At 45.5% G+C, this 26664-nt stretch overlaps 1 protein-coding gene across 2 annotated transcripts in view; it reads right to left on the reverse strand.

The window, feature by feature from the left end:
• Positions 1–375: 375 nt before the first annotated feature.
• The window catches only part of TTYH3 (tweety family member 3), a 129220-nt gene continuing 102931 nt past the window's right edge, over positions 376–26664 (reverse strand). Inside the window, exons 12-15 of one of the 2 annotated variants that reach the window (XM_075565615.1) lie at positions 26649–26664; positions 18836–18911; positions 15244–15345; positions 376–7097 (exon numbers count right to left, since the gene is read on the reverse strand). The exon at positions 26649–26664 is cut by the window's right edge and continues 161 nt beyond it. In XM_075565615.1, the coding sequence (XP_075421730.1) occupies positions 15265–15345; positions 18836–18911; positions 26649–26664 (173 nt within the window). In that variant the 3' untranslated portion in view covers positions 376–7097; positions 15244–15264. The remainder of the gene's footprint in view (positions 7098–15243; positions 15346–18835; positions 18912–26648) is intronic. The other variant, XM_075565616.1, reaches the window with a different exon arrangement.

Consider the following 26664-nt stretch of genomic DNA (forward strand, 5'->3'; position numbering starts at 1 on the left):
GCAGTTACTATTTGCTCTCCCAGAATCCCCTGCATGTGTCATGGCTGTTTATTGGCCCTCACTCCCAAGTGACGGCAGTGACATCATCAGACTAGAATAAAAGCTTCATCCGATTGGGTCATTCTGTTCTATCCCGGGTTAGAAGAGCTTGGTCCAACTTAGAAAAGTAGAGTGAAGTTTAGGTACCACCTGCAGGAACGTGAAGGGAGTTGCACCTTGCACCTTTCCTGTGCTTCCAAAGGGGGGTCAGCAAAGCACAGCAGCAGAGGGGTTTTACAAGCAAGTAAAATTATGGTGCATCTTGGGGATGTGCGTTTAATCCCTCAGCTCCTCCATTACATGGACTAAGAACAGGACACAAAATAAAACACGGTGTTGTCTTTTTTTCATTGTTTATTTTAAAACATGAAACCCAAGCCGAATAGAAACCACAGAAATTACATTAATGATTTATCTTTTGTTTTTGCGAAACAAAGCACAGTAAAAAATAGCTATGACAAATGAAGGCTTCCCCCCCACCCCCCTCCCGAGTGCCAGAATTTGGAACTGAAGGCATTTAAAATACAGGCGCGAATGCTAGCAAATACAGAAAAAAAAACAAAACAAAAAAAACTGGGTTTATACATCAGTTTGACCTTCACTGTACATTTGAAAAACATTTGGCTAAGTGCAGGAAAATATCAAAGGAATTGGCAGAGATGTAAAAAATAACGTAAAAAGAATATTTGTTGTACAATGAATCCCGTTTCTGTGCATACGAATCGGATTGAGAAACACGATGGGATGTGACCGTTCTCTTTTATACACTGTAGCAGACTCCCGCCGCCCTCCCTTTAGCTTAGAGCTGCTCGTTGCAAGCTGCTGTTTCCCTCAATAGGGCTGAGTGAGCTCCGTGTAATGCTCTGTAAGGCAGATTACCAACCTTATTTGTATCCCTTTCCGTATATTTTACTTTTGATTTAAAAAGGCCCCAAACCTATTTCACATGGCAACCCCTGCTGTTTTTTTCTTACCTTGCCCACTCCACCAGGCAGCACAGAGCTGCTTTCCATGCAGGCTACCAAGAGTCATCAAAAAAAAAAAAAAATCATCTTATTTTATTTCAGAGGACGCTCTTTGAGGTCTACTTATTTAACAAAGTGCGAGGGGATTAGCAGTCATATTAAGTTTGGGGCTCATTATTTCAGAATAAAATACACTTTAAATAATCAGTAAGATGGGAAAACAAAAAAAAAAACAGGAGATGAGAACAGACATTTGTGCAGTATTCTGAAGCAATATATATATATATATATATATAAAAAAAAAAAAAAACATGCAGAGGGGGACTGCACCTTTAATATGTAGACAGCTCCCTGGTGCTGAAGAAGCTTTCAAGCCCATTAAATTGAGCGAGACTACAACGTTCTCCAGCACAGGGAAGACATCTTCACAGCATATTGAATAGGGACCTTAGATTCAATCCCTCCTCCAATTAGAACACACCAATCCTGCATTCTGACTGGTGGAATCATTATTGTTTCCACCAATTGGAGTCACAGCTTGTTTCAATGTGATTGGTTGAAGCTTCCACGCAACTCCCAATCATATGAACCAGACTATGTTCTGGGCCAGTGGCTTCTCCTCTTACAATATAATGCAAATCAACTATGCTCATTAAAAAATAGAACATAGTCCAATTGCAATAGTGAATATATACAGTGGGCAGACCACTTTATAGACAACTCCGTCTTCGTTATTCAATGGTAACCACAACTAAACCATTAGTGGCTTTCAGTGAACTTCCCCCAAAGCAGGAGTTAAACACGGTACACCCCGTATATCCCTTATTTATATTACATGGATACAAAATGGTGCGGTATACAACCATTCCGATTCAAGAAAAACACACAATTGTACACTGAAAACAAAAGGCCAGTGACATGTTTACCTGCCAGTTTGCGTGCAAAGCCTGGGAGTAGACCGACTCAATCATAAATAATGCTTTTTAACCTCTTCAGCGCTGAGGGAGCCTGCGCCACACCGCAGGCTCTAGCACTAAATGTGACAGCCGGAATAAGGAAACGAGGTGAGTGGCCGTCTCAGAGCCTGGAATTGCATAGCGAGTCCTTGTGGCCTGGGAAAAGATTACGCAGCACCAAGAAAGACTGGAGGATGAACCATCCCGTGTTCCATTTATTGTAACCTTCCAGCAATAGAGGCTTCACAGGCCACCAGAAGCCCAAGTCTTTGCAGTAACACCTTCACATACCATGCATTGTAGGGCCCTGTGGCAGTCAAGTGCCCAACAATCCATTGCCTGGTATGAGCCGTGACTGGACAGGAATATTTTTGAAGTGCCCCCTTCCCCCCCCAATCAAAATACCCAATAAAAAAAAACAAAAGTATATACGCATATATAAAATATTTGGGACTTTGCCTGGTTTTTATTTTCCCCAGACATTTCAAATGGGTTTTCACAATAAGCATTATTGGTTGGATATATAGGGATGTACTGAACCTTCGGTAGTAATTATTAGGTGGAGGCTGGGCTGATTTACACAGTATGGTGGGAGGGGACTCAAAATCTTGTACTGTATAGCAGTCGGGAGTATCACTAGCTAAAAGGTTTTCCAACACATAAAACCGACCTTTACCCACACTAATTGATGGTCTTTCCGTATAACCTAGTTAGGACAGTAGAAACGTTGGGAACCCTAGCAGTGATGTGTCCGTGCACTTGGGAAACTTGCTCTGTTTCTTCATTAGATGGAATTAAAGGTTAGCGGGACACACAATCCTTAAATCAACATGATAAAGTTCAACATTTTCAGAGATATTTTTTCTAAGGAGAAGGGGTTTGGTGAAAGTAATACATAAATATACTGTACAGAAGAGTTATTTTCAGGAAAAAGAAGGGAACACATGATTGTGATTAGATTTCATTAAGGCAGGGGGTGCTCAACTCCAGTCCCCAAGCTCCCCCCCCCCCCCCAACAGGTCAGGTTTTCAAGATATCCCAGCTTCAGCACAGGTGGCTCAATCAGAACCTGAAGACCTGAGACTTGAGTCTTTGACTGAGCCTCTGATTGAGCCACACGTGCTGAAGCAGGGTTATCCTTAAAACCTGACCTGTGTTAAGGGATGACTTAACACTCCCCAATTTTTCCGCATTGGAAGAATGGTCACTATTGGAAGCTAGAGAGGCTGGATCACGTAGCATTTCAGATGCCTCTGATCTAGGTCAACAAAACCAATGGGTAAATCCATTTGAAATGACCAGACACGACCAAGCGTCTTTCATCAGCAAGCAAGTTGAACCAATGAATATCAAGCACAGGATACAAACACTACAGTAATATTCCCAAGACAGTAATATCTTGAGTTGGTTTCCTCTTATAATTACAAGGCAGTCTTGTATACTGGACACAGGGTCCAACATGCTATTTACACTTCACATTGTGGAGATGTCTTTTCTTGAACAGCCTAACAATTCCAGCTGTTCTGGTCATGAATATGCACGTGAACAAAATCTTGGAACCAAAATCAGCACGTGCCGGGAGCAGCATTTGTGCTTCTAAAAGGACATGCAGTGCATATTTACGGCATGATTCTGGTCTCTAGAGGCCTCAGTACGGTTAACGTGGCTCAGTTATGTTTCTTGTTGCTGTTCAAGTCAGTAAAACCTAATGCAAAAGAATCATCATTCCCAAGAGGTGATTTTTGTGCCGTGTTCTGTGTTCCACCGATGCCATTAAGACGAAGTCTCAAGTCTGGGTTCCAACATGTCCTTACTGCATTCTCAGGGCCTAGCATAATGTGTCGATTGTTGTGGCAATGATATTTTCAGCCATTTATAAAAAGGGAGAAAGAAGTACATTTTTTAGAAAATGTTTTATTCCACAAGGTGTTCTGGGATCTTGCAGCCAGCACTACTACAGGTGAGAAGAACACTCAGCTGTTGAGTCCGTTAAACCAGCAGAAGTTTAGCACCGGTGATAGAAGTCACTCAGGTCCATGCATTGATTGAATTTTCCAGTTATAGATGCTGCCACTTTGCTTGAGAGGTTGTAGATCACACCAGCTGTCACAATGTGTGTCCATCTGGACTGTCCCCACTGGAGTAGAAAGTCAATGCTCCCCATGAGATTGTTAAGACTCAAATAAATAAAGAAAACATAATTCAGGGATAACTTCCCACGCCACAGATAGCAACATGTTCTGTGAAGTTCTCAGTACTTTCAAAAGTACAGTCAGATTCAAGTAGACTAAGTTCTGATTGTGAAGGGAGATGCATTTGTCATCATTAAACCTTGTCAGAAGGTTTGCTTGATAACAGTTCTTCTCTTCAAAACATTGGCTTTGTCTGCAAATCAGGCATCTCATACAATCTAATTATAAGCCAGAGCAATGTTGTCATCCATGTTTGAATCTTGGTGTTTGTCCATGCCCTCAAGAATCTACCAACTATTGGGTTTGTGTTGGCATGGGAGAAAGATTTGAACAACCCCATGGGCCTGGAGGATTGGCAGGATATCTGGGAATTCATCTCCAAAATCTCAATGTGTCTTACCATTAAGGAAAATATATACGAAATGGTGTTTAAATGGTATCTAACCCCGGGTTAGTCTTCACTCATTTCATACGGACATCTCTCCTCTAGGTTGGCATTGATGATGGATGTGGTAACCAGGGATCTATATTACATATTGGGTGGGACTGCCCAAAGATTAAACCCCTATGGCACTCAATGTTCACCCCAATTAACAATCTTTTACATAAAACGATCCCCTAAGACCTCCTGTATATCATATTAAGCAAACCAATTATGAATTTAAATAAATCAAGAGGCAAAATTAATAAGCCATATCTTCAATGCTACCCATTACTCAATTGCTAAATATTGGAAGAAACCAACACCACCATCTTTCAAATACTTATGCAACTAAATCCGGGCTAAAGCTGACCTGGAGAAGATAAATGCTTACCTACAGTACACAACACCACCAACATGTTTATAGACATTTGGAGCCCCTGATTGTCACACCACAACTCATCAATGACCAATTTTGCTCATTATAATAACCCCTAGGTGTAAACAAAGTGATTCTATCTATGGAGACCATCATGCCTTCTTCCCATGATGATTGCACAATTGTACTTCCATGTTAACCCTCTCTTGTCTTTCCCTTTCCCACGGATCTTCCTTTGTTGTAACGAATCCTCCCCCCACCCTCAAGGTCATTCTACTCTGATATTATGTTAAAACTTCTCTGTACCATCTGTAACACCGCCCATTGCCTGCAGATTAAAAAAAAAAATAAAGTGTAGAAAAGAACGAAAGTCAGACAAAAAACCCCATCTGATTTGTATGGTCCCACAAGCACATCTGTGCATCGCCCATAAAAGAGCTCAATGTAATGTAATTTACAAAAGGGCTGATTGAATAATGCATGGTAACGTTTCAGCCCTTTGAAGCCAGGAGGGAGTAAAGTGACTGCAACTGATTAACACAGTATAATAACACTGGAATAAAAAAAGACACGAGATATCAAAATAGTTGAACTGTGTGCAGTGGGCCATATGTCATTTGTTATTGTGACATCTGATATATTGTGAATAGTTGGCTAGAACTGGTGCAATGCAGACATTTGGTTAAGTCCAAGCAGCGGGAGGTACTGTGCTAACCCCATGCCTCAGGGTCTGAGCCACACCGACATTTACATCCGTTAGGCATTAAAAGTGTCAACTTTTACCATCCGCCAATTGTCTACCAAACCACCTGAAGTGGCAATAGGGTATATGGTAACCTAACTGCTGAGCATCCCTTCCAGGACAATTACCTATTCATGGTAAAAGGTTAGCAAAACATTTGGAGAAACGGCCTTATAAAAAGTGGCTCTTTTGCATAGAAGTTAAACCTTTCACTGTTAGAGGCCTTCAACGCATTACTCTCCCCAAATGGAGAAGGGTGAAAACACTATATTTAAACCAATGCCCTACTAGCACCGACATAGTTAAATGATGTGACATGTGTTATGCATCAGAAATCCACCAGAATTTCCATACAAGTGCTATGTTTCTGCGTGTTGGTTACAGTTTAAGGGTTCTCCAACTACTTCATTTGTTTCAAATGTGAGGTCAGACCAAGAATCTATATAATCGAAAGTGGTAGTTCTGACAGTCATTGTCTGAAAATCCCAATAGACATCAATAGGGTTTTTCAGCCGAGAATGGCTGCCACGGCATACATAGAATATGGTCCCAAGCCATATTCTGCATCTGTTTGCTTTAGATTGGCATTATGGTTTGTAATGTTTCACATATTCCATTTTTGCTTACTTGCATACAAATGCTATCCCCAAAAAATCCAAGATAGTAAGTTAGCAAGCATCTTCTGGCCCTTTGTTCCCATTTGATTCAAGTATGAAAAGTCATAAAAAATAATAATATATATATAACCCAGATGAAACAAAGTAATGTCTGATTGCACTTTTGAAACAAATGCATTGCAGATATAGGGAGAACCACATAAAAAAAAAGATAAAACATCTGGGGAACATCTGTCTTAGATCTCTTCTGCAATGTGTTCACTAAACCAAATAGTTTCTAAAAGTCTAAAAACCTGCAATTGTTGTTTCTCCGACAGAAAGCCGGGGGGGAGTGACTTGGGGTTACTTACAGGGATACTTAAACCCTGAAGAGCTTCATTTGTAATTTAGGACACAAAAAACAAGACATGTTTGAAACTCAATTCTTGGGAGATCAAACGACGGGAGCTTTTGATTAATGTCTCTGTGGTCACCAACTGGGCGATTCATTTCACAAGACCAACATGTTGATTTTCCAGATGCTACATAGATCCACTTTCCTGGCAACACTGCCGTATCTTTTGGGCTTTTACAAGGTGGGTGATCAAAGCCAAGTCGGAATCAATTGGGGAGCATACGTGTTTGAAGAGTTTTGGTTAGGAATACCTAGATTGATCCACAGAAGGAGTTCAGGGTCTCGGCAAGTAGATGCGTTTGTCTAGGTATTGGCTTGACTTGCCCTTAATGCACGGTGTCCGCTTCGGGGCGATTGGTGGCCAGGTATTTCGCTCTCATGCTGGAGGTGTACTGAAGAAAGACAGACAAAGAAAACAGAATGAACATGGTCAATGCGATAGGCGGAAATTACTGGAGTATTAGTTCGCAACCACATAATAAAATGCACTTTCATAAAACAGCGATCCATATATTGATAATAGATGAAAACACAGGTTCGACAGACGTCCTGCTACAGGACAAGGCAACACATTAGCATTGTGGCTCTCAACACTCATTGGGGAAACCAAGCCGGGAATTGGGGAATAACCAATCAATACTCTACTTACATGTAATTAAAGTGTATTCTCGTGTTTGTTAATGTCTTGGTCATTTTTAAAATCTGGTTTCCATGGGGGTTCCCTTAGGAGAGAGTTGTACACACCTACATTAGCACAGAAAGGCCCAGGTCACCTTCTCTTTACTGTTTCAGGATAGTTACTTTCCTAAAATAACAGCCTAGGAAAAACACTTATACCTAGTTTCTTACCTGATGGGTTACAGTATCTTTTGTTCTACTTGCCTTTGACATTGCTGTGTTAGACTTTAACCAGAGCATAAACTGCAGCTATTGACCAAACATTTGTAAAAATGCAGTCAAATAACGAAACAAGTGGAAACCTTTTGATACGCCATTGGCACGATTCATTATGAGGATGGCTCCCAGTGATCAGTTAGCCCAGTGAAATAAAAAACAATCCACTTGATAAATGTATTTTTAGTATGGTGGCAGTGGAATTGAACACTGGTACAATGATAAAGGAAGCATCTCTATGTTTAAATGTGGTTATATCCCCTTCATCCAGGATAAGAATACTTTTTCAAAAGAGGGTAAATAAGTTATGAATCCATTCGATCCGGTTTGAGTCTATAACCCAACATCAAGAGCAAGGGTAGTAATTCTAGGGCAATAGATGCACCTATGGGGACATACGACCTGACATTTTCAGAGTGCAGAAAAAGGGATCGATTTTGACATGAAAACACAAGATTAGCCAATCTATTAATGTCTGATTAAAATTGTGTTCCCAACACCATGCAGCATATGACAGAAATCAATGAGACGCCATCAGTGTAAAATTAGTACCAGTCCCTTGGAAAAATAGAATTGCATATTATACAAATACTTATTAATAGAAACAATCCCTGCAGCATAGACACAAGAAAGCAAAAGTATAACATCTTTTTGTTTTTTTTAAATTGCAGGAAAAAAAAAACCCCAAACATTTGAATTCGTTCCTTCTGCGCATTTTTTGTTAGTACAGCTCAACCCCGTTATAGCGCGATCCGTTACAACGCGAATCCGCTTATAACGCGGTGCAAGGGTGGCTCCCAATTTTCATATCTATGAATACTTTACAACACGATTATTCGTATCTTAAATACTTTATTGTACAATGCATACGATTGTACATTATTTCTAACGCGACCTGCTTATAGCGCAATGTAATTCTTTGGACCCCAAGCACAGCGTTAGAAGGGGGTTGAGCTGTACTAGTCACTGTACTTTTCACCACCTAACTGCTCCTTTTAGTGTTTCTGCTGCTGGGGTGAGCCCAAGCTCTGACACATTTCATCGTATTGGTACATGAATGTTTTTGCACAGGCTGCCTGCTACTCTCTAACCTTCATTTCATTAAAGAGCCAAAATAAATCCATGAACGAAATGATATTGGAAAGACAAACACGCATTGGGCTTTTTTAACATCTCCCCAAGCTCCCCGACTCTAAAACCTTTGGATCATCTTAAAATCAAAGATTAAAAAAAAAAACACAACTGGAGCCATGAGAACAATGAGAGGGAAAATGACAGGAAATCCATTGAATGGTCATTGTTTGCTGCAATATGAAGGTCAATGCAAAACACCTGTGGAGGGGAAGGAAACAGAGAAAGAAAAGCACAAAAGGTTTAAGCCCCAGAGTTATCTAAATGACATATACAGGACAGCAGCAATGGGTACACGTTTGCAAGCTGAGCTAATCTGCATGCATACAGTGTGCAGGCACAGAACAGCATGGCTTGTGCTCGGTATAGATAGTGAGAAGCTGACTATAGAGGCACAGTTCAGGCTAGGCACAGCAAGCAGCCAGACAGCAAAAGCACAGGCAGCATGTGTGAAGAGCATCCAGTGGAGAGGGTCAGGCAAGGATGGAGCATAGATGTCTCGAAGAGGAGGTGTGTGGTTCATGTACAAGTGTAAGGGCAGCTGAAATGTTTTCATGGAGATATTGCTTGCTGCTTAAAACGGAATATCACAACAAAGTTGAAATCTGCTCTGCTCACATAACCCATCCTTGGCAAAGCCAAGAGATTGAGAAATAATGTGTTGTAGACACCTCTGGAACCGGTGAGATTAAAAGGGAGCCGGACCCCAAATTCTTCTTCGTTAAAATATTTGTTACGTTAGTCTAGAAAAGTCACACGCGAAAACTATTAAGTGATTAGGAATAAATACAAAAAAACAAGTGTTCAAATCTGCTCTCCTATTACTTAAATATGAATAATAGGAATAAATACATTCAGAAATCTTCTAAGGACAGATGAGACCTGAAGCGACTTATTGTCTTTAAAAAGCATTTCTTAACCCATTTGCTGCTGGACAGACCAGCAATGAACTGAGAGAGAAGTAAAAGGTAACTAGTGGAACTATTCTCATCCATATCACATACTGTATTCAGAAATATTTCAGCTGGCTGTGTTGATATCTCATTAATGATCACCAAAGTGACCAAAATACCAGCATAGGGAGTAGAAGAGCAATGTGTTTATTCAGTCCATCATGCAGACATATCCCAACGTTTCGGTCCCCAAAGGGACCTTCTTCAGGGGTAAAACGTTGGGATATGTCTGCATGATGGGCTGAATAAACACATTTCTCTTCTACTCCCTATGCTGGTATTTTGATTACTTTGGTGATCATTAATGATGCATATTACCTACCTTTACAGTGCACCACCTACCCTTCTGATAATGTATTCTACCGTGTGTATGTATATATATGTGAGTGTGAGTGTGTGTGTGTATATATATATATATATATATATATATATATATATATATATATATATATATACAGTGTTCGACAAACCTATACATTTGCACGCCCGGGCGAGTGGATTTAACATCGTGGCGAGCTCCTATTGGCCCAAGCAGCACACATGTGGTACTAGGTGGCGAGTAGATTTTTTTGTTCTGCGAGTAGATTTTTTGGTGATTTGTCGACCACTGTATATATATATATATATTACTTGTGTTCCTCACTTTTATATGACTTTATGCAATATCTGTAGAGGACTGAGACACAACATCCACGTCATTGTTGTTTCATCTTAAGTCCATCTTGGCATTATAACTCATGCTTACTTTACAGAATCATGTTATTTGGCTGGGACTGAAACATGAACCCCAGGTCAATAAGACCGTCACTAAAACGTGTCCCCCCGAGCTATGAAATAGTAGGACTAAGAATGACAAAGGGAAAGGATTTTGCTTGACAAGTTATACAACCCAACCTGCAAATGGTTTGTGCAGAAGTCTTCAAGATTAAGTTACGCACAGGACAAGCTCTGCTTGAACGAGAAGATGGGGGGCTTGCGATATCGCCAGAGTCAATATTAAGCCAAGTACATTGTACAGTAGATACACATTGGTTTACTTTAACCAGCCACAGTCTCTAGGCAGTTTTCTGCTACCAATAGACTCCAGCTCAGTGTAACTGCAACGTGCCGGCTTTACTTAATAGGCACCTTTATTAGGAACCATAGCCACCATATATACACTATTTCTGAGATTCTGCGATACAGATCAGTCATTTTGATGACACAGACAAGATATGGGGGCACCCCACCTACTCCAGCTGCAACATTCTGGCAGCTTTATTTGGCAAATAGAGATTTATCCTAAAAGCCTTTAGAGACGTTATAAACTGGGTTACCCTAACCAGCTACATTCTCATTAACTAGGCAATTCTATGTTACCAATATGATATGTACATAATGTATATCAAACAGATTAGTCATCTACTCCCACCTGCGTATGTATACCGGCTAGTAAGCATTGTTTGGATATATGCTATATTTACTAAGTTCTGTTTTGACGAATCTATTCTGAGACTCTAGTTTGGTAGTTTGGTAGGACTGCTATATTGTCAGTTGTACCTAGTATCAGCAAACATAACCACCTTATAGACCATATATACCTGATATATTATGGTCTTTACACACGTTATCCCTTATAGTACCATGGAGCCCGTTCCCCAATTCTGTGCAAACAGATTGACTTTTTTGCTCCATCCAGTTATATTAACTTACTCTGGTTATTTGACCATTTTTTTAATCTATGCATATTAAAAGCTATTATTAAATTCCACTAATATATTCATTTATTACGAACATTTAGTGTGCAACATTGTATGGATTTCTTTGCCCTTCTTTCTGGGATTTCTCGCCTACTCTGCGTTATTACCCTCGGTAGCACCTTGATTGCTTGAAACCAATCGTTAATCTAAGTAGAACGAGGTTTTTCTGCTGTTTGTGAATTCATTTTGAGCCATAAACATCCCTCAGCCTGGGAAAGAGGTCACTAGATTACACGATGTTTGGAATTAAAATGTATGTTTGTTTTATGGTGATTCCAAACTACGCGCATTCAACTCATAAATAATAGGGACATTTCACGTCAAGGGGCTCTGCCTCATGCCATTTGTTTGAAAATTTATTTAAGAAGATATATATATATATTTTTAATAGATGCGGCCGTTCCTTGTGTTTAAGGCAATGTGATTATCTAAGCTGCCGATCGATCGGTGAAGATTCTGCTTCCCCCGGGCTCCCAATATGGCCGCCTATTTCAAAAGAGGAAGTGCTGTGCTTTTGTAAACGGTTGCTATGGCAACCCAAGGAAGCATAATACATGAAAACTCATTTAAAAAAAGGGCGGAAAGAGTGGTAGGGGGTGGAATAAAAAAAAATGCAGTAAGTATCTAACACTACACAACTGATACACACGCGATTTTGAATGTGATCCTACTTTTTAATATGAATATCGTGATTATGTTAATGATCTTGTTTGGATTGTATATCACCACACAGCGCGTCATTTGCGAAACCCAGTTAACCAATAAGGAAGGCGAGGGATTGAGCAAATTTTTGGTGATCCAAAGCATTAGGCTTGGTCCCTTCTGGCTGCGGCAGCGCCTGCCGTGGGGACAAGAGCCGCCCCTCAATGGGGCTGGGGCCGCTGCGAGGGGGGGGCTGGGGCGGCTGCGAGGGGGGGCGGCTGCGAGGGGGGGCCGACACGCTGCGCGCTCCATTTTTCCAGCACACAGGAAAATTGTGAGCAGAACTAGCGATGGAGCACTAGGCCACGCCCCCGGCGGTTCAGCCAATGAGGGCGAACCTGCCGGGTGACGTCATGGCTGCGCCCCCCCATCACTCACTGCAGACCGGGGAACTCAGCTGCACGAGCCACCAGCCTGGCAGGCGCGCGTGCAGTGCAGACAGCGGGGCCGCAGCCGTAGGCTGAGTCCATGGTCAGTGCTCATCCGCTGACCCGTGCTGAGGCGCGCTGACGCTTGTCAGTGAGCCCCTGCAGCCGCAATGAGCGGCTTTAGCAGGGGCTCGCGCACGCTTCCGCAGGCGTGCGGAGGCGCAGCTCTTAATTTTTTTTTAGTTTAAGCGCTCACGGGAGCGGTTCGCCCAATGAGGGCGAACCAGCTATGTGACGTCACTGGCCCGGCCCCCCCTGACGGCGCGCAAACTAAGGCCAGGGAAAGCACCCGCTTTCCCTCAGCCTCCGCGCGCCTCCGCATGGCTGCAGTCTCTATGGACTCAGCGTTACAGTGATACAGTATCTTTAGCTTCCTATAGTATATCAATTGTGATTACCAAGTACAGCAGGCGGGGATATCGGAATAAGTAAGGACCTGACCATGTGAGGGCCTCATCTTTTCTCATCCTATAGTGCAGGGGTGGCCAACTCCAGTCCTCAAGGGCCACCAACAGGTCAGGTTTTAAGGCTATTCCTGCTTCAGCACAGGTGGCTCACTCAATGACTGAGCCACCTGTGCTGAAGCAGGGATATCCTTAAAACCTGACCTGTTGGTGGCCCTTGAGGACTGGAGTTGGCCACTCCTGCAACTCTTCAACACTATGAAAAGGGTTTATTACATCTCATCTGAACCAAAGAGTATCTCTCGCTAAATAAAAGGCATGGGGTGAACGGCATTCTCTGCGCCCCACTTACAAGCAGCCTTATTCACCAAGCAAATCACGTATATTTAATAAGAAATAGCCAGGGCTACTCTCAAAGAAGTTAGACTTCTTTAAAAAAAACTACTATTAGGAGATGTTTCGTTGCCGCTTATCTGAGATCTGACTCCAAAAGACTGTTCACGGTCCCAAGGTTCAGCAAAGTATCCGGCCGCTCCTCCTTCTCTTACCGTGCACCCCAAAACTGGAACAATCTACCGGAGACTCACAGCTACCGCCAGTCTAAATTCTTTAAAAACTAAAGCTGTCTCACATTTTAATCTGGTCTGTAACTGTTACATACGCCTATAATATATATTATCTCTAACTGTGCATGCTATGTCTTGTATATAATGTATACCCTGCTCACTTAATTGTAACTGTGTTTGTAACCATGTATTATTTGTCCTCATAACTCTGTGCCCAGGACATACTTGAAAACGAGCGGTAACTTAATGTATTACTTCCTGTCAAAACATTTTATAAATAAAATAAATGACGTTGTCTAATTGTTACAAAATCAGTACAAATCCACGCCTTTGAAATATTAATAACAAAATACACAGACAGTTTCCAGGTCCCTTAGGCAGGAGGGGTGTCACCTTTCCATGTTATTAACACCTTCTCAGGTCAGGTCTCATGGATTATAACAGACTCAGGACTATAAACCGGAGTCCGGGCATGGATAAGGTAACCTAGTGCTGGGGTAGGGCTGCACTCGATCTGCAGATACACAAAAAAGTTTACCATGTTAAACGTCCTTGTTCTGCACCTCTCAGACAGCAGAAGAAAATATCAAAGCTAAATAAATAAGAAGTCGGGAGAGAGCGGTTCTCTGTAAATCTCTACTCAGATTTCTACAATTGTGTCCATGTGATGGGAACGTGACGGGGAACATTAGAGAGCAGGCTTTCAGCTGCAAAACATGACTGAAAATGGCCGATCAACATCATGTTTTGCAGCAAATACTAGCCTTGTGTGCTGCAATCACAGAGCAGGGGGGCTCAACACCTGTCCTCAAGACCCCCCCCCCCCCCCCCAACAGGTCAGGTTTTCATGATCTCTCTGCAATCAGTGGTTCCGTCTTTGACTGAGCCACCTGCACTGAAGCTGGGATATCCTTAAATCCTGACCTGTTGGGGGGTCATGAGGATTGGAGTTGAGCCCCCTAACAGAGTAGTTATACAATTTGGGTGGGGGCGAGTAAAGGAACACCAGCGACAGCGTTCCGGAAACCCCGAAACCGACCGAGATGCCGAGAGAGGAGCAAGGTCTGCGCTGGAAGTTGCGGTTGGTTGAAGGACGTGGAAGGGATTCAGCACTAGTCCTCACAGGAAGACTTTACAGGCTCTTCAGAGGAACTTTATTTGTGAGACCATAAGCCCTATTTATGTTTACTTTGATTCATTGAATGTGGTCTCCGCCATTGGAAGTGTGTATTGCGGGTTTTATCTTATAAGGGCGTTTTGGATCCCTCAGTCCTGCAAAGTGGGGGTGTCTTACAAACTCACTACTTCCCAACACCTCCAAAAAAGAAAAAGTCCAGGACAGACCTACAGGATGAACTACAATGAAAACTACAGACTCGGGCACCAAATGACTTGAACCATCCATATGCCACGAGACGAACTCTCCAATGCGCGCCATATTTAACCTCGTAGTTGCCAGAGGGGCCTCTGTATCCCTCCAGTGGTTGTGCTGATGGTCTTGATATCATCTGGAGAGACATCTTGCCCATCCAAGACACTGGTGTCTGTCGGTGCGGGCAGGGCAATTCAATTGTCACTTCGGGCCTTGGAGGGAGTGTGTTGGGGGATTGGTGGAGAGGCAATGTGTAGAGTAAGGCGCTAGCCAGGTAGGAGGAGAACAGTGCAGGGATGGAGGGGAGAAAGAGGGTTGAGTGAGGGAAGGGAGGACCTTGTTTCAGTACCTGTTCCAATAGCGGGTGCTGTTACCAGTACGTCCTTGCACTGTCCGAGGGCTTAAACTGCCAGCTCATATGGCTGCTACTGTCCATGGCAGCCAAATACAGCTGTGATGTTGCAGGAAAGAGAGAGAAAAAGAGAGAGTGGAGCCTCAACGTGCATGAAACATGATACAGTGCAAGCGACACGCCATGGTGAATGTATATCCGTGTGTGCGCGAGAGGGAGGGCTCTAGCAGTCTACAGGAATAGCCCTGGATCAAGAAAGGAGCACGCCAGGGGAAGGGAAGACTGGGGAAAAAGGAATGATATGCACTTCAGGATGTGATGAGCCTCTAGGATCATGACTTGTTTGTTGCAATACAAACAGAAGGAGAGAGGAGACACTTCTGCCATTACAGGACATAGCGTTAGCGTTAAAATCTTATCCAGCTATTGATTTCTAAGGATTTCAGATCTATCCTGGATGCATATGTTCAACACGTAAAATAAGTTATCCTGTGTCAGGCACAAGCAGAGGAGCTTGATTTAGAATGCAACGCACGGGGCTTCGTCACTGGTTACTCATTAGCGCCAAACACGCTGATGGCTCATCTATTAGGGACATACAAAAGGCGTGACCTGTAGGTTAATGCAGGGGTGCTCAACTCCAGTCCTCAAGCCCCCCGCCCCCAACAGGTCAGGTTTTAAGGATAACCCAGCTTCAGCACAGGTGGCTCAGTCAAAGACTGAGCCTCTGTTTGAGCCCCCTGTGCTGAAGCAGGGACATCCTCACAACCTGCCCTATTGGGGGACTTGAGGACTGAAGTTGAGCACCCCTGGGTTAATGTATTATACATAGGTAAACCTGGTTAATGACCCATTGCCGACCTTATATGACCCGTGGGCCAGTTACTTTAAATCTCTGCAGCCTGGATACAGATTTGACAAGGTAAAGAGATTCATTGAGTGAAAAACTAGATGCACAGCCAGCAAAATAGTGTCAGTGCTAGAAAGAGAATAACATGATTATTTCAATTGACAGTTAACATTTTACAACAAGCTCTCCTGGATGCGCCCGATGACAATATCCGTCAATTACTATTTCTATCAGGATTACATTACAGTGAAGCCTGGTAGTCCTGCCTTCTACTCTGCTTGTGCCACATCGGAGGTTCTGGAGATGCATTGAGCAGTGCATGGAAGACCTCTTCTCCATCACCAGAATAATTGGGTGGATCTGAATATACCTTCATCCAGCAAGTTCCTCAATAACTGTTTTTAAGTATACGCTTCTTGGATATATGCATTCAACATGTTGGAAAATACTTGCATCACATGTAGAGAAACGCATTAAGAGAATATAATTTATATCTATGGCGCTCGGCTTATACAGAATAATTATACATTTGTGAAGGATATATACAACCAGAAATGATGATGCTGGCAGATCCAATATGATACTCCACGTGTGGATGATCAAACACGTACACACTGCTTTACTATCTGCTGAATTTCCCGCCAAGTGACCGCGGACGAATCTGCGCTACCATCCTTACAGCACTGCGGGCCAGGGATTTGGCGAATCTGCTACAGGCGATGGACAGTAGGATTTCCCAGGTACACGTGTATCGAGCTGTGAATACCGAGAGCTGCAGAGGTCTGTCCAAGCGTGAGCAGGGCTGCCGTCCCATACCCCAGCCGAGGCTGACAACAACACGGCGCCGATGTCGGTGAGGAGCGCATGGAGTAGCCACAGATGAGAGGGGATACGCTCTGATTATCCACTGCCTACATCCTACCATCTTCTGGTAAGCGGGTACTCTCGCCATAGCAGGTGTGTACAAGTGGGACCCACATTCATTTCTATTTTATATTGTGTTTATTTATTGTATTGATTCATTGTGTCATATTAAATGTGTGTGTTTTTTTTTTATCATTATAGTCACCTGTTGTTCTCAGCATTTGTTTTCTTTGTTTGTCAAAAGTGTTATACAGTATTATACTGTGTATTTTTATTTTTCGTTTCATGTTTGATCATCCACACGTGGAGTATCATATTGGATCTGCCAGCATCATCATTTCTGGTTGTATATATCCTTTACAAATGTATAATTATTCTGTATAAGCCGAGCACCATAGATATAAATTGTTTTCACTATCTATCACCTGACCTGGGGTCAGTGTTATATCGCAGGCAGCCAGCTGGTCATCTATACTATATAATAGTAACTTCAGGAATTAGCGCTACCTTATCTTTTTTTTCTGCATGAAGAGAATAGACATCATTGAATAGAATTTCTGTTGTGCAGAGTGACATACAACCGCTGCCTTTCCAGTTAGCCCATGGCTCTAATGAGCACATGCAATGTAGGGATGTCAAAGTAATGCCTTTTAATTAGTCTGGCCTTGAATAACCGAGCCCAATCTGCCTGTTAATTTTCCCTGTAATGAGTAGCCGTAGGAGAAGAGGTTAAGGAAGCAGAAGCAGGGTGATCCTTCACTTCGAAAGGCCCAAAGCACAGGAAGGGTCCCATTTCTGTGCCATCTTGGTGTCGCCCTCAGTAACCCTTCATTAGTGCAACATCTGCCAATGAGCATTCTCAAACGTGTATGTTACAGGACCTGCAATACTGTGTCAGCAGCCACAATGTCTGCACTGCTCTACGTTTCATTATAAAAACACACCAAATGCATTCGCAGGCAGCCAACAGATGTCCATAAAACCAGGGACGGATTTGCATCGTGCTTGCTTTACATTTCCTTGAAATACCTTCCACAAACCAATTCACAGAGAGATCTCTGGTCAATCCTATTTGCCTTGTGTCCTCTTCAGTTTCATTGTACAACGGTACTTCTCATAATTACTATCTGTAACTGATCCTTAGATCTTCCCTAGGACCTTTTAGGACAATTTAAAGGGGATGTCAGCATTCTGTTGATATAGTACAGGGGGCGGCCAACTCCAGTCCTCAAGGGCCACCAACAGGTCAGGTTTTCAGGATATTCCTGCTTCGGCACAGGTGGCTCAGCTGTGCTCACAGTCGAAGATTGAGCAAATGATTGAGCAACCTGTGCTGACGCAGGGATATCATGAAAACCTGACCTGTTGGTGGCCCTTGAGGACTGGGGATGGCCACCTCCGATATAGTAGATCTTTATAAAACACCTTTGCATTCCTATTAAAGGGGTTCTACCCTTTCATTTTGATGACGCAAGACTACAGAGATATCTGCTTGGACGTTTGCAGGTGTTTAAATGTAGAATTAAATGGTGAATTAATGGCACCTGGAACAGAAACAAAAATCTGGATCCGTAATAGTATTTTGAGAGTTTTTTTCCTCCCTAGATATATTTTTGGAAGAACTGCCCCTACTAGAGCTAATCTTTACTGTGGTCCCGGACCGTTCCCTTCCAAACATCCCCGAGAAATGGAGCAGCTACATTTACCTTCCGCTGCCCAGGACATTTTATTGTAGGATAAATAAAGGAAATAGGTTTCCAGTAAGGAAAGACAATAAAACCGGAGAGCCGAGCAGCTCACCGTGTCCTCCGAGAGACACTTCTTCAGCGAATGGACAAGTTTCAGGTCGAAGGGCAATGAGAACGGTGAACTTACTGAGGGAGGAGGTGACTCACGCCCAATCAGAGGGGTGTTTTCACAGCGGGGGTTCTGGAAATTTGCATTCTGACTCCTGTAAAGAAGAGAACACTCAGATAAATTAGATACAATCAGAACAAAATGGCAGACGTGCCGGAAAATGCTCTTCAGCCCGCCACGTATTGCAATGCGCGCAGGGTTGTCACCTTCTACTGAAGGCTAATCCGGAGATAACAATTTTACATTGAGCTCTTACCTTCGGCGGCGGCGTCTCCTGGCGTCCTCCCATGGGATGCCATGATGTCACGCAGTGTCACGTTGCCATGACAACGGGACGTCTTATGGTGCCAGTGATTCGCATTGTTAGGGCAACGCTGCGCTGTAGCGTCCCATTGTCATGACAACGGGTGTCATGTGACGCCATGTAGCGTTCCTGTTGTCATGGCAATGCGGTGCCATTTGACGCCGCGCAGCCATAGTGACAGCAGTTGCAGGGGGAGATGCCGGAGGCCGCCGCCGCCGCCGCCCGGAGGTTTACAAGGCAAACCCGTAGCCCGGAGATACGTGGCCCAAACCTGTAGTCTCCAGGTCAAACCCTGAACACGCTGCGCACTTCACTAGCTTGGAGGGATGGGAAGCTTATTATGCTGGCGAAGATACTGGATGAGGAAACGTTGAAAGGGGCAGCCCACTCCTAGGATCAAAGGGCACAGAAGTGGCTGGGCTTTATAGGTCAGGGTTATAATTAGCAGAGCTAGTCACCCGATGACTCATTCACTTTGATAGGCCACAGGGTGCCGTATGACAACTAGAAAGGTGTCCCTCAGTGGCAGTACCATAGAATATTAATTGTAGAGTGTGAGCTCTGAGGAACAGGGCCCTCATTACCTTCTGTACCAGTTTGCGCTGGTCCGTCCCTACTTGGTATATCATTCTGTTTAATGTAATATACATAGCTCTGGACGCCCACTGTACCACGCTGAATAGTGGGAGTCTAAATACAAACAACCTCCTCCTGGTTGCTTGTCCCTCTGCCGGCTATGGGGGAAATCAAAGTAATACAACTGAAGGTGTATCAGCTGGTTGGATCAATGATTAGGTTTCTTTTCTCTGGCTTCCGGACCATTTCTATAGATTGTTCTTCAGTATTCGGTGATACCTTTTTTTATTTGGACTAAGAATTTATGTCATAGGACCAGCTCTCGAGAGTTCTCCTCTCTTCCTCAGGTCAGCAATACTGATTTACAAAGGTTTCTATGACTAAACAGAGATTAGAAAAGGATAGAGAAACCCCCCCTCCCCCCCAAAGAGGTGCAGATGAAGTGGGGTGAGAAAGGGATGTTTGAAGACACTGGAAGGGCAAAAAACGGTGACAAGGAAGGTGAGAATAAGGGGTGGGGGGCTGCACATCTAACAGCACGGAGGGGAAGGGGATTGTTTTGGATAGCAACGTTGGCAGAGAGGAACTTAAAGACACTGATAATGGCACAAAACTGTGCAACAACACACGTTGCAAACTCTGCAAACATATATGCCAAGATCCCACAGCCAGTCACAACCATGGAACACTCAATGTTAAAGGATCATACAGCTGCACATCCAGGAATGTGGTGTATATGGTTCAGTGCAACAAATGTGACCAAGGTTGCTACATTGAGGAAACCAGCCCAAAACTTCAAGGCAGAATGAATATGCACAGACAATCTATACAACACCATAAAGAAGGAAGATACTGCTCACCTGTGGGACATCATTTCTCACAGCCAGATCATTCCATAAATTATTTAAAAATCAAAATCCTCAATGGAATGTTTAAACGCTCCCAAGAACGGAAAACATTTGAACTCAGAATGATAAGACTCTGACACCAAAACAAGAGAACTTCATCTGGATATGGGGTTTCTCACACACTATGATCTTTTTTTGTAATTGTCCTCCCTGCCAATGTTCCTATCCAAAACCTTCCCCTCCCCCCCCCCCCACCCCAGCATCCTCTTCCCCCTACCTGCTGCTGTTAGATGTACTACCCCCCCATCCCGCATTCTCACCTTCCTTGTCACCGTTTTATTACCCTTCCAGTGTCTTAAAACATCCCCTTCTCACCCCACCTCTTCTACACCTCTTTGGGGGGGTTCCCCCTGTTCCCCCCCCCTTTTCTAATCTCTTTACGTCATAGAATCCTTTGTAAATCAGTATTGCTGACCTGAGGAATAGAGGAAAACTCTCGAAAACTTGTTATTATCAATTGTTAGTCCAAATAAACAAGGTATCACCTAATACTGAAGTGCTCATTTACTCTGCACTATCGCCACTGGCCTAACGCGGCTATTTCTGCTTAAGTGATAGATTGTACGGTAATCCTTACATACAAAGCAGTACTACTTGCTGACCAGCAGAGGGCTCTCTCCACTCAATGCTATATTGACACTGTGTTCGGCCTACAGATGCCATATCACTTAACCCCCTGGGCGCCTCAGAACGCAGTGATCACGGCACGCTGAAGGGCTTGTTTTTTTTCCAGGTTAAATCGCGTCCGGGATTCCCATGACGCAATGTGCGATCTGCCCAGTGATGAAATGGAGGATCCCCGCACTTCCGTTTCCTACAAAATGGCCACCGTGGTCACATGACTGCTATTGAGAGCGCCACGATACACCCGGCACTCTGTACATAAACAGGAAGCACGGGGTCACCAGCAATTTCAGCTCCGAGAACCCGCTGATTCCAGAGATACTTCCCTCCGTAGGTGCAGTCGGTTAATTGCTGGAATTTAAATACCCCCGTTACCAGTGGCAGATTTCCCATTAGGCCCGGGCCTAGGGCGCCAAATTTTGGGGGCGGTAAAAATGTCCGCCACCATATACATTCGCTGCGCTCTCGGGCCAATCAGGCCTGATGGGAAGTCACTTACATTATGCCGGGTGCCTCCTTCCTGCCGGATTCGGGACGTCACCAACATCGCGTCACATGGCGTCTCGTTGCCATAGTAGGAAGGAGGATGGCGGCAGAAAGGAGGCGGCCAGCATATGGCAGTGCATAGGAGCGGCAGCATTTTAAAATCCGCCGCTGCTGCCCGTTACGCCGGCCAATAAGCAGTCCCGATGGATGACTTTGCAGTTTCCTATTGGTCTGCGTAACGCAGGAGACTTAAACGCCATTTTGTTTCCCCTGCAGGGCATGCTACTGGGGAGGTGAGGAGCAAAAGATGCCCCCCCCCCCAAAAAAAGGGGGGGGGAGGAGGAAGAACTTCTTTCAGCTTTGCTTCCCAAATCTGCACGCGGACCCGGTTTGCCCGGGCTGACGGAGCAGCTCGGCGGTAATGGCGCGGCGTTTGATGTGGGTGAACCAGTTTTAAAATCCCAGTATCAGCTCCTTGTGACCGTCGGAGAAAATAATTTTATCTCCCTGGTCCTCAGGCACCAAAATTAGATTGTAAGCTCTCCGGGACAGCGACTGCAAAATTCTATGTACCGCACTATCGAAGAAAATATTAGTTCTGAGGAAAATGCATCTCGTTCTATCACTTATCATAAGCTGCTCGGCACAGTAAGAAGCGTATAGCAGGGCCTGTGTTTGGTGCTTGGAGTTGGCTCGGCACAGTAAGAAGCGTATAGCAGGGCCTGTGTTTGGTGCTTGGAGTTGGCTCGGCACAGTAAGAAGCGTATAGCAGGGCCTGTGTTTGGTGCTTGGAGTTGGCTCGGCACAGTAAGAAGCGTATAGCAGGGCCTGTGTTTGGTGCTTGGAGTTGGCTCGGCACAGTAAGAAGCGTATAGCAGGGCCTGTGTTTGGTGCTTGGAGTTGGCTCGGCACAGTAAGAAGCGTATAGCAGGGCCTGTGTTTGGTGCCTGGAGTTGGCTCAGCACAGTAAGAAGCGTATAGCAGGGCCTGTGTTTGGTGCTTGGAGTTGGCTCGGCACAGTAAGAAGCGTATAGCAGGGCCTGTGTTTGGTGCCTGGAGTTGGCTCGGCACAGTAAGAAGCGTATAGCAGGGCCTGTGTTTGGTGCCTGGAGTTGGCTCGGCACAGTAAGAAGCGTATAGCAGGGCCTGTGTTTGGTGCCTGGAGTTGGCTCGGCACAGTAAGAAGCGTATAGCAGGGCCTGTGTTTGGTGCTTGGAGTTGGCTCGGCACAGTAAGAAGCGTATAGCAGGGCCTGTGTTTGGTGCCTGGAGTTGGCTCGGCACAGTAAGAAGCGTATAGCAGGGCCTGTGTTTGGTGCCTGGAGTTGGCTCGGCACAGTAAGAAGCGTATAGCAGGGCCTGTGTTTGGTGCTTGGAGTTGGCTCGGCACAGTAAGAAGCGTATAGCAGGGCCTGTGTTTGGTGCTTGGAGTTGGCTCGGCACAGTAAGAAGCGTATAGCAGGGCCTGTGCGTATAGTGGCTGGAGTTGGCTCGGCACAGTAAGAAGCGTATAGCAGGGCCTGTGTTTGGTGCTTGGAGTTGGCTCGGCACAGTAAGAAGCGTATAGCAGGGCCTGTGTTTGGTGCTTGGAGTTGGCTCGGCACAGTAAGAAGCGTATAGCAGGGCCTGTGTTTGGTGCTTGGAGTTGGCTCGGCACAGTAAGAAGCGTATATCAGGGCCTGTGTTTGGTGCTTGGAGTTGGCTCGGCACAGTAAGAAGCGTATAGCAGGGCCTGTGTTTGGTGCCTGGAGTTGGCTCGGCACAGTAAGAAGCGTATAGCAGGGCCTGTGTTTGGTGCCTGGAGTTGGCTCGGCACAGTAAGAAGCGTATAGCAGGGCCTGTGTTTGGTGCCTGGAGTTGGCTCGGCACAGTAAGAAGCGTATAGCAGGGCCTGTGTTTGGTGCCTGGAGTTGGCTCGGCACAGTAAGAAGCGTATATCAGGGCCTGTGTTTGGTGCTTGGAGTTGGCTCGGCACAGTAAGAAGCGTATAGCAGGGCCTGTGTTTGGTGCTTGGAGTTGGCTCGGCACAGTAAGAAGCGTATAGCAGGGCCTGTGTTTGGTGCCTGGAGTTGGCTCGGCACAGTAAGAAGCGTATAGCAGGGCCTGTGTTTGGTGCCTGGAGTTGGCTCGGCACAGTAAGAAGCGTATAGCAGGGCCTGTGTTTGGTGCTTGGAGTTGGCTCGGCACAGTAAGAAGCGTATAGCAGGGCCTGTGTTTGGTGCCTGGAGTTGGCTCGGCACAGTAAGAAGCGTATAGCAGGGCCTGTGTTTGGTGCCTGGAGTTGGCTCGGCACAGTAAGAAGCGTATAGCAGGGCCTGTGTTTGGTGCTTGGAGTTGGCTCGGCACAGTAAGAAGCGTATAGCAGGGCCTGTGTTTGGTGCTTGGAGTTGGCTCGGCACAGTAAGAAGCTTATAGCAGGGCCTGTGTTTGGTGCTTGGAGTTGGCTCGGCACAGTAAGAAGCGTATAGCAGGGCCTGTGTTTGGTGCCTGGAGTTGGCTCGGCACAGTAAGAAGCGTATAGCAGGGCCTGTGTTTGGTGCCTGGAGTTGGCTCGGCACAGTAAGAAGCGTATATCAGGGCCTGTGTTTGGTGCTTGGAGTTGGCTCGGCACAGTAAGAAGCGTATATCAGGGCCTGTGTTTGGTGCTTGGAGTTGGCTCGGCACAGTAAGAAGCGTATAGCAGGGCCTGTGTTTGGTGCTTGGAGTTGGCTCGGCACAGTAAGAAGCGTATAGCAGGGCCTGTGTTTGGTGCTTGGAGTTGGCTCGGCACAGTAAGAAGCGTATAGCAGGGCCTGTGTTTGGTGTCTGGAGTTGGCTCGGCACAGTAAGAAGCGTATAGCAGGGCCTGTGTTTGGTGTCTGGAGTTGGCTCGGCACAGTAAGAAGCGTATAGCAGGGCCTGTGTTTGGTGTCTGGAGTTGGCTCGGCACAGTAAGAAGCGTATAGCAGGGCCTGTGTTTGGTGCCTGGAGTTGGCTCGGCACAGTAAGAAGCGTATAGCAGGGCCTGTGCGTATAGCGGTGCCTGGAGTTGGCTCGGCACAGTAAGAAGCGTATAGCAGGGCCTGTGTTTGGTGCTTAGAGTTGGCTCGGCACAGTAAGAAGCGTATAGCAGGGCCTGTGTTTGGTGCCTGGAGTTGGCTCGGCACAGTAAGAAGCGTATAGCAGGGCCTGTGTTTGGTGCTTAGAGTTGGCTCGGCACAGTAAGAAGCGTATAGCAGGGCCTGTGTTTGGTGCCTGGGGTTGGCTCGGCACAGTAAGAAGCGTATAGCAGGGCCTGTGTTTGGTGCCTGGGGTTGGCTCGGCACAGTAAGAAGCGTATAGCAGGGCCTGTGTTTGGTGCCTGGAGTTGGCTCGGCACAGTAAGAAGCGTATAGCCGGGCCTGTGTTTGGTGCTTGGAGTTGGCTCGGCACAGTAAGAAGCGTATAGCAGGGCCTGTGTTTGGTGCTTGGAGTTGGCTCGGCACAGTAAGAAGCGTATAGCAGGGCCTGTGTTTGGTGCTTGGAGTTGGCTCGGCACAGTAAGAAGCGTATAGCAGGGCCTGTGTTTGGTGCCTGGAGTTGGCTCGGCACAGTAAGAAGCGTATATCAGGGCCTGTGTTTGGTGCTTGGAGTTGGCTCGGCACAGTAAGAAGCGTATAGCAGGGCCTGTGTTTGGTGCTTGGAGTTGGCTCGGCACAGTAAGAAGCGTATAGCAGGGCCTGTGTTTGGTGCTTGGAGTTGGCTCGGCACAGTAAGAAGCGTATAGCAGGGCCTGTGTTTGGTGCTTGGAGTTGGCTCGGCACAGTAAGAAGCGTATAGCAGGGCCTGTGTTTGGTGCTTAGAGTTGGCTCGGCACAGTAAGAAGTGTATAGCAGGGCCTGTGTTTGGTGCTTGGAGTTGGCTCGGCACAGTAAGAAGCGTATAGCAGGGCCTGTGTTTGGTGCTTGGAGTTGGCTCGGCACAGTAAGAAGCGTATAGCAGGGCCTGTGCGTATAGCGGTGCCTGGAGTTGGCTCGGCACAGTAAGAAGCGTATAGCAGGGCCTGTGTTTGGTGCTTGGAGTTGGCTCGGCACAGTAAGAAGCGTATAGCAGGGCCTGTGTTTGGTGCCTGGAGTTGGCTCGGCACAGTAAGAAGCGTATAGCAGGGCCTGTGTTTGGTGCTTGGAGTTGGCTCGGCACAGTAAGAAGCGTATAGCAGGGCCTGTGTTTGGTGCCTGGGGTTGGCTCGGCACAGTAAGAAGCGTATAGCAGGGCCTGTGTTTGGTGCTTGGAGTTGGCTCGGCACAGTAAGAAGCGTATAGCAGGGCCTGTGTTTGGTGCCTGGAGTTGGCTCAGCACAGTAAGAAGCGTATAGCAGGGCCTGTGTTTGGTGCTTGGAGTTGGCTCGGCACAGTAAGAAGCGTATAGCAGGGCCTGTGTTTGGTGCTTGGAGTTGGCTCGGCACAGTAAGAATCGTATAGCAGGGCCTGTGTTTGGTGCTTAGAGTTGGCTCGGCACAGTAAGAAGCGTATAGCAGGGCCTGTGTTTGGTGCTTGGAGTTGGCTCGGCACAGTAAGAAGCGTATAGCAGGGCCTGGGTTTGGTGCTTGGAGTTGGCTCGGCACAGTAAGAAGCGTATAGAAGCTCCTGTGTTTGGTGCCTGGAGTTGGCCCGAGGAGCAGCCCGGTTAATGTAATAACGGAGTGGGAAGGGGGGGGGGGGGGGATGAAATTATATTTTCTAGAGCTTTAGTTCTCTTGGCAGAAAAATATTCTAACGCAAGAAAGAATAAAGACATGCTCGGCATTGATATACACCGCGGTGTACGAGTTTCAGCAGGGGAAAACCGCCAACATGATCAGCGGCTACAACCCTTTCCCCATCGCTGTGCAATGTGTTGCTGGATTTCCCCCGGTGCTGACGGGGTTAAACCTGCGGCACGCTGGCAGGACCGCCGCTCCCTTGGCTGGCACTCACATGTATTCGGTTACAG

Source organism: Ascaphus truei, chromosome 11 (assembly GCF_040206685.1).
Source record: "Ascaphus truei isolate aAscTru1 chromosome 11, aAscTru1.hap1, whole genome shotgun sequence".
Classification (NCBI taxonomy): domain Eukaryota; kingdom Metazoa; phylum Chordata; class Amphibia; order Anura; family Ascaphidae; genus Ascaphus; species Ascaphus truei.